Source organism: Varanus komodoensis, unplaced genomic scaffold (genome assembly GCF_004798865.1).
Source record: "Varanus komodoensis strain SLA01 unplaced genomic scaffold, ASM479886v1 scaffold29_1, whole genome shotgun sequence".
In the NCBI taxonomy this organism is placed as follows: Eukaryota; Metazoa; Chordata; class Lepidosauria; order Squamata; family Varanidae; genus Varanus; species Varanus komodoensis.
In genome coordinates this window covers 10881055-10893295 of record NW_025335759.1, presented here as the reverse complement: position 1 = coordinate 10893295, position 12241 = coordinate 10881055, and the positions used below count along the sequence as shown (strand labels likewise).

The following is a 12241-nucleotide window of genomic DNA, read 5'->3' as shown; positions in this document are numbered from 1 at the left end:
GCATGTATACTGCAGTGTGAGCGTAAATACATCTTTACCTAGTGTGAAAGATTAGTACAGGGCCTACATGTTCAGGCCGGCTGTCCTGGGACACACCAGCCAGGCAATGAAGTCTGAGGGTCCTTTGAGTTGGGCCTGGGCAGTTCTTCAGCCAAAGGGTGTCTCCCACTAGAGAACGATCCTCTGGCAGCCCTTCACACGGAGCCCTGGCTTCCAGAGAGAAAGGACACGTGGACACTCGGACACCAAGGGCTTATATTCCCTGGGAACTTTCCAGCGAGGACCAAGGGGTGGCAAGGAGAATTTTAGCAGGTTCCTGCTGTTTTCCCCATTCACAGAATTTCCAAGCATCTTCTGAGAATCCCGAGGAGTCCCCAGCTGGGAAAGGGGAAAGCTTTTGTTTATTCCGGCGGATGAGGTCGTCTTTCTTCACGGCAAGCAGACATTCAGTGTGATTCTCCCTCATCTGGTCTCCCACCTTGGCCACCTCTGCAGGCTGGGAAAAAGCGGAGTCCTGCCTAAAAATGGGAGGCAAGCAGGACTGCTCGGCCTGGGCTCGTCCCTCGGGGCTTGCCTCCCGGGCTGCTTGTCGAACAAAGCGAGGAACTCCCCGCCCACTTTTTCAGGAAACGAAACTTGCAGCACCAAAGCATCTGATAGAGTGAGTGTCAGGGAGAGCAGGTCCACGTCCTTGGCTTCAGCAAGCTTCCCGATGGCCTTGCAGCAGCCTATTTTGAACCCGGTGAGTGTGGAGAGGAAAGGGGGAGCCCAGGGGGCTGCCCAAGAAGGATGGAGCCCAGGGCTGCTGGCGCTGACTGGCGGGAGCTCTCCAGGGCTCGGGGCAAGACCCTCTCCTAGCCTGACCTGGAGATGCTGGGACTTTCGACTCTGCAGCGCTGTGAGGGACAGACCCTCCTGGGAAACCTTTTCGGGTGGGGGCCGGGAAGCCTGGAGCGCTCTTTCCAGTGGGGTGCCGTTTGCACAGCAGCTGTGGAGCTGGAGACTGGCCACTGGCCACCAGCCTCTGGGCCACCCTGCCCTGCCTGCTGCACTTCTCTCCATATCCACAGGGCGATGCCTTCCACTCGTGGTCCTTCCGAGTTTTCCTCCCTCACCTTCCTTCTTCTCTGTCACCATGGACAGTCGTTAAGAGAAGATGTGTTCTCTGGGCACTGCCTTCCGACGGCTACTTTCCCACGGCCTCCATTTGAAGGCACCCTTGGCAATACGAGCCTGAGCCCAGGGGGCCAGGCCGTTGCTGAGAGGGAGGCCTGGAGCCCCTCTGCTCTTTCGCTCACGGCCAGCGGTTCGAGTGGGGGGGCCCTGCAGCTACAAGGGCAGGCGTCCTCAGAAGACTTCCTTTCCACCCTCCCCATTCCCTGGGCTGCACCTCCACCCCGGCATGCCGCAGAATTTGGTGGCCGTAAACTTTGCCACCGAGGCTCAGAGGCCGGCCTGTGCAGAACGCCACAGTGGCCAAATTCAGGCCGAATTTAGTGGCCAAGCTACAGCAGCGTTCCGTGGTGATGTTGGTGGTAAATCAAGCGGGGGGATTTGGCTTTTGTGAACTTCCGTAGTGGAGGGTGCAGGGTACGTAGTGGAGGGTGTGTGGGGTTCGTGTTGCAAGAATCATTCAAATGTTGTACAGAAATGCACAAAAGCTGGCAAAAGCTTTTCATCTCGTGGAGGTAAGTGATGGGAAAAGCTCGTCTCCTTAATTTCCTGGTCGGCCGGCTATTCAAGGCAGAGCAGAGGAAAGCAGAGCTGGTGAACTGATTTGCCTTCTTCCATGTGAGGCCATCTCAGGGCCAACGTTTGGTCTGAACTTCCCCGATTCTTGCTCTCCTCCAAGTCGCCTCGAAGCCACGACTGGACATTTGAAAAGCAGGATGTTGATTTTTCAAACCGAAACTTAAAATGCAAACGAAATTCAAAGATGCGGATGATGGGAAATCATGCTTGGCGTTCAAGGTGTGGGGCCAGCAATGACCTTTACTTTTTCTCCCCCAGTTTGTCCCATTTACGGGCCCCATTTTGGGGGGACTGAATGAGGGGAAGAAGATTCAAATCCAAGGCCAAGTTCACCCTTCCGTCAAAAGGTTTGTCCTCCAGCTTGTTTGGCTCCCATTCAATGATGTCCCACCTGGCCAATCTGATACCTGATCTGGCATACCTGATCCTCCTGTGGCAGAAAGTCTTTCTTCATTGCTTTGGTCCTGTGACTTTCCCCTGCCTCCCCAAAGTAGACACCACTCTTGTGGTTAATGGACCCAAAAAGATGCTGCGTGGACCAGTTGCTAGAAGCGCGATGGTCGCAGCCCTTCCACCTCCAGACTGGTTTTTATTGCACTGCATGCCTCTGCTCGCTGCAGCACCAGATTCTGCCCCTAAACCTGCACTAACCTGCTGACTTCTGTTTCACCCCAGCGCAGAGGGCTTTGCACCCATTCAGTTGGAGCCAGAGGTGTAGAGCTGGCTTGGGTCTCGGTGGGTCTGGGAAGGCTTTCTTTGGGGCAGCAGATCCTTCTGGCCTCCGTGGGCAAGTGTGATGGCCACAGGCCCCCCTGCAGAAGCTGACCGCCCCTAACCCTTTATTTTATTATTTAAAACTTGTATTTATGTTGTTATTTAAATAAACACATAAATAAAAGTTAATTTTATTTATTATACTATTTTGGTATAATAACAGTATTATACTACTAGTAATATTTATATTAATAAATATTTATTTTACTATTATAATATAATACTATTTATTACACTATTATTAAGATTTAGGTTTATATAATAATAATATTTATTATACTATTATTTATTTTATTTAAAACTTTTCTAGACCATTCCTTACTGAAGTCTCGGGACAGTTTAACAATACTCTTTTTCTGTCCCAACACACAGAGCAGTGTAAAGCTTCCAGCTCTAGGCTGCCTTTTGACTTCCCACAATCCCCCCGATTTCGCATCGCCCTGGATCTTTTGGGGAAATCGGAGGTGCGGCTGAGGCCTGCTGCATGGAGAGCGGCCATTTTGGTGGCTTAACCTCTCTACATACTCACAGGAGTACGTGGGGGGGGGGGGGGGAAGCATGGATATACTGTGTGAAATGAAGCACTGGTGGTATTTATTATATTGTAAGCCGTCCAAAGCCGACCCGTATTGGACGGAATAAAAATATCCTAATAAATAAATAAGAGAAATAAATAAACGGAAACATGGTGCCAGCCAGCCTGTGACTGGCTAACAAGGATTGTCCTGAACATGTTTGGCCTTCGAGGATTAAAGGGGGCTTAAAGCGGCATCGCTTCTGTTTGTTTGCAGGCTAGGTGTTGGCTTAAGGAGGCTGGCCAGCTGCTGGCGATTTCAGACAGTTTCCCGCTCTACTAACTGGCAGTGCTTCTGTGAGGCTTAATTTAAATGAAAGGGTTATTCTGGGTTTTATGGTTTTATGGTGTTAACTTTGGTACCTGTGTTCAGAGGAACAAGCAACTAGGGTGGACTTGGAACTTTGCCTGTCTTGCTTCTAGAGAACAAGACACTTTTGAAAGGGAAGGACTTGGAAAATTGGCTCATTTATTCATTTATTAATCAATTAAAAGCTTTTCTATCCCCTCCCCTACAAAAGTCTCGGGACAGCTTATGCTACAGCGTGGCAAACCAGGATGGTAGAGAATCTGCTGCTCAGGAATAATTAAAAACAGCACATTACACAGCCTGAAGCTGCTATGCCGAAAGCGGCTTTGAACCCCAGCGTGAACGGTTATTTTAAAATGGTTAACCTGAATTGCGGAAATTCAACGATTGCATGCTAATATGAGCAGAGTTCATCAAAGCAAATGTTGTTTTCCGCAGTGCTGAATGAAAAATCAGACTTGGCTTCACAGTTGTTAAAACTGCAACAGCTCAGACTATGTGTGAAATTATTCGTCTGTGATGTCTAGTACTTGCGTGTTTCTTATGGTGTAGTTGTGCACATGCTTACACTGAAATACAGCCCTACAACTTCCTTCCCAACTTCCTTCTGTCCAATTATGCATAGAAAGGCAAGTTTTCTGAGCTTTATCTGCCCTTTCCCCAAGCTACAGGTGAGTTACATCGTGCCCTTTCCTGAATTCATCCTGCGCACAGCCTTGCTGATCACATCTTTAAGCGACCAGCCGCTAAACACTCAGTGGTGTTGTTATCTTTTCATGCCATGTCCCAATTCATGAAATAGGTTCTCTAGAAATAGTAGCGCTCTCTCATCGTGCTTTCAAGCTGCGATCCCTCTGGACAAGATTTCTGACTGCATGCAAATAATCCACAAGGGTTGAGTGTGGGTTGTCATTGAATCATGGGTGGCTCTTGAAATGTGGTTTATTGCATTGTCTGAACCCAGTCATGCTAACAAGCCATGGTGAACAACCCACGGTTCACAACCCGACCACAAACCATAGGTATCTTCATGGGTTGTTCCTGGTTAACAAGCCATGGCTTCTTAGTGGAACCAGGCTCCTGCTGTCCCCAGGAGACCCCTTTCCCCCACTTTTCCTACATCTCAGCTCAGCAGGCCTCCCCGTGGGCAATCCAGTCCCCACCCCGTCTCCAGCCTGATGGGTTTCGGCCCCACCTCGATCTCCCTTTTCAGGTTCACCGTTAATCTGGTGTGTGCGAACGGAGATATTGCCTTCCACTTCAACCCGCGGTTCGATGAAGGCCGGGTGGTTGTCTGCAACACGCACCAGAGAGGCCAATGGGGGTCAGAGGAGCGCAGCAGGAGCATGCCCTTCCAGCCCGGTGTCTACTTCGAGCTGATCATCAACGTTGTCGGCCACTGCTATCAGGTGGGGGAGCCTCACGGAGCCCTCCCTGGGGCGGCGCGAGAGGCATCGCCTTGCCATTGTGGAGCAAGATGGCTTTGCGGGTCAGGCAGCCAAAGGGGAAAGATGGTGTTTTGCTCTTCACAGCAGTGGCTGTGATTTGTACTGTTGTATTTTTATGGTGCTTTTACAATGATTGTTTTATATTTTTATTGCATTTTGATCATGTGCACCACCCAGGGTACCTGTGATCTGATGGGCAGTGTAAAAACATCATCATCATCATCATCATCATCAACAGGAGCACAGGACTCCTTTGCAGTTCAGGCTAAACCCCAGAGTGGATACACAGCCCCAGTAAAGTTGGAGCCACCAGTTTGCACTCGGTGGGGGTGGGAAGAGCCAGATATGAAGAGGAGGCTCAGGGTTGGCACCAGTAGCATCCTGCCTCCCGTGAGACTTACACTGGGGTGATCTGCAGGACATCCTGGGTACTACCAAAACGAGGTCTGAGCTAGCAGATCTGTGCAGATAAAGGCCCGGTGGCTCCAGCAATTCAGATGGATCATTTACAAGGAGGAACACTGTGGCTGAAAGACAAGCTGCTGGCACAGAGGAGGGGAATTGTTTTTAACTGCTCCTGTGGCAACGCAGGAAGTGCGAAACTCTTGCTGATGTGCGAAACAGCTTCTGTCTACTCCAACTTAAAGCAGCAAAATACGGAGAGGTTAAAAAAAAGTGACAGTGAAGTAGGTCTCATTTCCTTCCTCCCCAGCACCTTTTCATGGAAAGAACTGGCTTGCCCTGTCTTTGCTTTGTGTGTGGACAGAGCAGTGGGCTGGATAAAACTCCGCACATTTTGTTTGGCTCTGAGATCAAAACTTTTTCTGTTTCAGCTCCCGAAAGTAGAGAAACCCTCCTTCTCTGGTGGACTCTGAAGGTGCCACCCTATGGATCTTTAGGCAGAAAAGAGCCCTGCTGTTCCCAGCATCCCCCAGTCATTACAGGGAATCCCTTCATTTCATCCCTTAGTGAAAACATTCCACATTTTTTTTTCTATGATAGCTGCCACCGTGTGGCTGCGACCCTGTTTTCTGGGGACCCCAAATCTAATTCTGCTTCTTGTTCACCGAAGAGTTTCCTTCACCTGGTTCCATTATTTCTCTAGGTATCTGTTAACGGCAACCACTTTCTGGAATATAAACACCGCCTCCCCTTCCATCTTGTCCAGACTTTGCACGTCGGTGGGGAAATCTCCGTGAGTTGCATCAGCTTTTCAGGGACTTGTGTAAGTTACACCTTTTCATCCCTCCAACTCTCAATCCTTTCATTCCTTCATTCCATTTATATCCTGCCTCCCCTCCCCGCCCAGCAATGTGGTTTACATAATTTTCCTCTTCCTTTCCATGCTATTTATTGAAACTTAACATCCTAAATTTTGTAGCTTTCAGTGCAAAAACCAAGTTGTTGCAAATCAAGGGAAAGGTTTTTTTTGTTTCTTCAGGCAAACCCATTTTAAAGCGAGGCTGCCCATTTTTATCTTGGCACTTGTGGGGGTTGTTCACCCTGTGAAGCCTGTTCACCATGTGAATGGAGAGAGACCCGCTTGTCAAGGGTGCCCCCCTATGTGGGGGGGGGGGGGCTCACTGCATCTTTTAAGCTACCCTAAGAGCTTTGGTTAAAGGACAGCATAAAATCAAATAATAACAATTCTGATGCCAGTGCCTCTGATGCCAGTGCCTCTGCATGGAATGAGTCACAGCAGCAATGATCTTGGTGCCTTGTACCAAGTATTTTATCTAGGTGAGCATATTTGATCTTCTAGATAGTGCTATGGAGGGGGAAGTGCAGAAGCTGCAGCACCAACAGGAAACGGCCGTGCTAAATGGCTCCAGTCTCACCTGCACCACACCTGTGCTTGCCGCCTTCCTCCCTCCCGGGGTGACCTGGATGCTGGGACTCCACGAATCTCTTGCCTGCCCCAGCCAATTTAAAGCATCAGTGACGACCATTCAGTGCAGCTCTGGAAGAGTTGATTCACGAGTTGGCTTAGGTGTCAAGGTAGCAGGAAAACGAGAACTTACATTTCTGCAAACAACTTAACCACAGTCGATTCTTTACAGAAAACCATCTCCCCATATTGATTCTGTATTTGAGTTTTTAAAAAAATACATGCCTGCTCACTGTCTTCCCAGGAACTTTCTCCTCTTCCCCCAGTACATGGTAGTTGTTTTTTTGGAAGCAACTTTTTTTGAAAGTGAATTTCCATTTCCAGATACATTTCCCTTCTGTTTCAGGCACCACCGCCTTATACTCCCCCCATGAATTTTCCTCCTGTGTTTGATGCCGTCGCAGCCACCAATGTGAGTAGAACAACCTCTTTTGCTTGCTTGCTTGCTTGCCTCGCTTTTATTTGTCCAACCAACTAGGGTCTGGAGTGGTGAGGAATACTAGCAGATTCGTGGAGCGGTTTTAGGGTGCGATGCCAGACACCGTGGGCTCGATGCGTTCCAGTTCTGGACTTGAAGGCTTGTGTACATCCTAACTCCAAAAATTCCCGTGCCCCTCTCCCCAAAAAACGATGTCAGGGCGCTAGAGGGTGGCACCTTCCATGACTCAAGGGCTTGCCTGCATGCGTGTCACTTTCGCGGGACCCCTAAGCTCAGTCGCACTTTTCGGCTAGGCTACTGAGAAATAATCGACTTCCGGGAGGCCAGCTGCCATGGGCATCTCTGCATGAAGCATTTGGTGTGCTCGTGCGATTCCCAACCCACAGAAATCTGTTGGCTCTTCACACAACCTCCTCCTCCCCCACCGGGGCCTCTCCTGGGTTTTTGAGCATTTCCATATGGGTTTTTCTTTTTTAGAATCAGGAATACAGGCTACTAAAGGACCCCACACAGCAAAAAGCAACCAATTGGTTGCCATGAGCAGGTTTTGCCCCTTGTCACATTTCCCGCTCTCCTGGTCCCTGATTCATCATCTTTGTCCTCTTCTATACTGTTCTTATTTATTTATTTATTTATTTATTTATTTATTTATTTATTTATTTATTTAAAATATTTATATGCCATCCTATTTGCAAAAAAGCCTGAGGACGGTTTACAATATAAAATATAACGTAAATTGTAGCTAACTGGGCCCAGTTGGACTAATGCAGAATAAAGCGGAACTTGCTTCTCATGATTTGGAAATCACAGCCTCAGATCACATGAACTCTGTACTGATTAAGACTGTGATCCGGAAAGATACGGGTTCAGATTTACCCACAGCTGTGAGCTTCGAAACTGCCTAATGCGGATCCTGTCTCGCAGCCTGCCGCTTCTCGGCCCCAGCGTGGCCTTCGGAAGCAGCGCTGAATTATGTCCCAGGGCTTCCAGGGTCAAAACGCCGAGTAATTCGTATAGCATCGCAAATGTCCGTGGCTGCTTAATGACTCCTCCTGCTTCTTTGGCAGGCCTGCATGATGTTTGCTCAGCCGGGCCACGGAGCGCGCAACGCGTCTGTGAGTATGTCCCTAGCTTTGTGGAAACGTCTTGGGATTAAATGCGGGATTAAATGACGGCAAGTTTAAAGTGCAGCCACAGTGTTGGCTTGCTCTGGTCACCAGTGCAGCAGTGTGGGATACCGGAAGATCAGTGGAAGGAGAGCTGAACCACATGGAAACGGGGGCCGGCGAACCAGCGCATGCCCATTTTGGACCACAGCTTCCATTACCTCTGACCACTGGCCGTGCCGTTTGGGGCTGAGGGAGGTTGGAGTCCAGAGCATCTGGAGAAGAGCAGGTTGCCTGCCTCTGTTTAAAACACAGGATGTTGAATTCAGAGCATGGATCCACCCAGTCCAGTGCTTCCTACACCAACTGGCAGCCCCTCCGCAGGGTTTGTCAAGGTTCCCTTCCGTAGAAGCTGTGGACTGAACCTGTTTTACTCTGCAGAGCAAGATTATTGAAAGCTAGGTTATCCCTGTCGATTGTAAGCTTGTGTTATTCTTAAAAAAGGAAAAAATACTTAAACAAAATGTACTCTTTATGGGATGCTTCTAGAGGGCTTCTGGCACTACCAGTCCAAAGCCATTGTTTAACTCTTCTTTATTGCCCTCCTGAGCACCAACAACTGCTCTTTGAATAATACAAGCTATAGTTCTTTCTAAATTATTGTTCTTTTCATGCTTCCTTTGCAGAAGAAGAAGAATTACCAGGTATGTGCTAAAATTAATATTGTAGCCCCATTTAAGCTAGTTAAGTGTGACTTGGCAAGGTGTGGAGTGCTTTGAGGTGCTCAGTTCTAAGATCTAAAATATTGTAACAAGGACCCTCTCTGTTTTTTCCTGTCTTCCCAGGGCCTCCGCGGAGTGACCTTGTCCAATCCTGTGAGTATTTTGCTGTTCTATTTTTGTGTCAGTTAGAAATAACAGAATCATTAAAAATGCCAAAGTGCTGGTGGGTGATATTAACATGGTAAAAATGCAATCTAACCATTGAAAACCCAGAATGAGTAAAGTGTCAGTGCCAGGCACACTTTTTGGGGAAGCAAGTTATATAATTGGGGTGCTATAGCGAAAGAGGCCCTTCTTGTAACAGCCTCCCCCAACCTCATTCAAGGAGGGCTGTTGGAGAAGGACCTTCGCAGATGATCGTGAGGACCTCTGGGTGCCTTGAAATGATCCTGCTAGTAAGAAACTTTATTTTAAAAAAGGAAAACAATGGGGTGGGGTACCCCATCGGTGCCATGAAAGGTGACTGGGGGGCACTGGCACCCACGGGTGCTGCATTGCCCGAACCTGATGAACCAAGTTCCTTCTGTATTCCATTCCCAGGCTGTCCCATTCCAGGTTGCTATCCCAGGAAACTTTGGCCCATTTCGGAAGATCGTAATTGTGGGGAATGTGCCTTTTCATTCCAACAGGTGTGTTTGTAGAGAAAATAAGATCCCACTCACCCTTCTGCATTATCTTCCTAGCTTTGGCTTGCATGATCATGGAATGCCTGCTTTAGTGCAGCCCTCAGTGTTTGGTATCAGGATCCCCCATCTTTGGCCCTGCTGGCCAGGGCTAGTGGAGTTGGGGGCCAAAACTTCTGGCGCAATGGCCCTGCCACCTCTGGCAAGTGGGAGAATCCCCCGGGCAACCAGGCAGGAAACTGTACAGAACAGTCCCATTCAGATTTACTCAGAAATCAGCCCTCTTGCGTTAAGTGGTACTTCTTTACAATAAACACACAAAGGATTGCCAGCTAAGACTTTATGGCAGGGACAATCAGCCTGGTGACCAAGTTTTGTGGGCAATTAACTTCTGTTGACTTATTTTCAAGGCTGAGAAAGAAGTCGTTTAACACAAAACATCCGTGTTTAATTGGTTTAAAATGCTTTCATCCCATTCCTGACCCAAAAAGGCTCTGCGAGCAGCTCATATGCCATCAATACGCTACGACAGACCCTTACAGTCCAAAAGGGCTTCTAATCTGAAGACAAGACACTCAAGGAAACAGGGGTGGGAAGGGAGATGGAATAAGGCAGGTATTCGGGGCTGATGCAGTGGTACAGCTTCCCCTCTGCACACCTGCTGAGGATCACAGCTTAGGAAAAGGCTTTGGGCTGCACTGGTGTAAGGACTGTTCCTTCCTTCTGCCCAGATTCCATGTGAACCTGAGAAACACCATGACTGGCAACATCGCCCTACAAATCAATCCCCGGCTGAAGGAGGGAGTGCTGGTCCGGAACACGTGCACCAACAGCATGTGGGGATCCGAGGAGCGGCACATGTCCGCCATGCCGTTCTTCCCTGGTCAGGCCTTCCATGTAAGAGGGACTGGGTTGGAGGGCTTTACATCGTGGTATGAATTCACCAGCTCAGGTTGCCCTGGCTCAAGCAGCACCCTTGGGAGGAGAGTGTGTACACACAGGTGCCGACGGCCTGGAAGCACTATCCGTTCCAACATCTGCTTCTGGTGGGCCCTTTCCTTGCCCCGAGCCCTTATGGCAGCGGCGAATGCGAAAACTGCTCCCAGCCGTTTTCTGCTGCTTCTAACATTGGCTGCTTTCTTGGGGGTCTTCAGCAGCTGCTGAGAACTGCTGGCAGAGGGACCAAGTAGGACTTTGGTCCTATCCCAAAGAGCAAACCCTTAAGTTCTCACAATCCTCTTACTGGCTACATTTCAGCCCATCTATTTAAGCATCATCTCAAGCAGAGGCTGTTAGGGAGCTGAGGAAACCCAGCACCTGGCCACCCAGGGCCTGATAAGGAGTTAAAGAACTGGACTGTTCTAGGAGTATCTCTGTACCAGATACCGAAGTGTATGATTTAGCTCTCGCTCCTTCCCGAAAGCTCAGAACTAGGTAGCCAATACTTTTCTGCACTTTCACCGAACTGGTTTCTAGGAATATTTTGGAGATCTTGAGAGTTAAACTCATACAAAATGGAAATAACTTGGAGAATCTAAGTTTTTGTATCTTCTGCAGTACCTGAATCAATGTTATTCGCGAAGTCATGCCCGACCCATCGCTGAATCAGTATGGATAATAAAAACTCTCCTGTTTTCTACCACTAGATGGAGATTGCCTGCCAGAGGAATACCTATGAAGTGACTGTGAATGGAATAGTAGTATTTGAGTACATCCATCGAATCCCTCCAGGACAGGTGGACCAATTGGAAATTGCTGGAGATGTGACACTTTCTTGTGTCCAATACTGACAAGGCTCCGTTCTTCTTACACACCATTTTTATTCAAGCCTGTTGTGGAGAGAGAACAGCCAGGGCATGTCAATAGTTGCTTTTCCTCCACCAGATCAGTGCTGCTTCGAAGCATCTATCGCGCGTAACTAACTCATTTATTGTGGCTTCCCCTGGTAATTATAGGGGACTAAGGATCATTTTTAGAAAAATCGTGTTAGGACAGCTGGGAGGGATGTGGAAACTATGATTTTTAAATGTGTTCAGTTCATTTAAATTTGGAGTATACATAAATTTGAAATGGAAACTTTAGTAAACTGAGACTGGATAATCACATCTCACTTAAACCATATTTGATTACTTCCTTCCCATACTCTTTTTTAAATGATAATTTATACAACTACATAAATTTGGTCCTAAGCTGCCCAGAGAGCCCTTTGGGCTATAGCGTGGCATATAATAAATATTTTTCTCCTTGGTGAGAAATATAGTACATTCTTATCAAACTGATGATGAAAAGACAGCTGGAAAACTGTAGTCTTCAATGTACTCTGTATTGCATAATTTCAGTCAGAATGCTCTTCACAGTCAGCCTTAGAAGTGCATAAAAACCGTGCTAAAGGGATGCATCTAAGTTACAAAGTACTGCAGGTATCTACCAATACAACCCACAAATATTCAGGCCTCTACTTTCAGATGATTGTGTATTCAGAAAGACACTGCTAATTTGAAACCAGCTTTCTTCCACCTACATTAAATATGACAAATATAACCAT

At 47.9% G+C, this 12241-nt stretch overlaps 1 protein-coding gene across 1 annotated transcript; it reads left to right on the top strand.

Moving 5' to 3' along the window:
- The first annotated feature begins 637 nt into the window (after positions 1–637).
- On the top strand, positions 638–12228 carry LOC123025995 (galectin-9-like). The gene is made up of 11 exons (XM_044435221.1): positions 638–742; positions 2011–2099; positions 4624–4819; positions 5964–6083; positions 7093–7158; positions 8253–8300; positions 8978–8995; positions 9137–9166; positions 9614–9702; positions 10428–10593; positions 11343–12228. Exons 1-11 carry the CDS (start codon positions 713–715, stop codon positions 11484–11486), a joined length of 996 nt encoding a protein of 331 aa, XP_044291156.1. The 5' UTR covers positions 638–712; the 3' UTR covers positions 11487–12228.
- Positions 12229–12241: the final 13 nt, after the last annotated feature.

Bases quoted from the DNA above. Each gene is read 5' to 3' on its own strand.
- LOC123025995 (XM_044435221.1), top strand. From the start codon at position 713: ATGGCCTTGCAGCAGCCTATTTTGAACCCG. The intron at 743-2,010 runs GTGAGTGTGGAG...TTTCTCCCCCAG, and splicing joins AGCAGCCTATTTTGAACCCG to TTTGTCCCATTTACGGGCCC. The intron at 2,100-4,623 runs GTTTGTCCTCCA...CTCCCTTTTCAG, and splicing joins GTTCACCCTTCCGTCAAAAG to GTTCACCGTTAATCTGGTGT.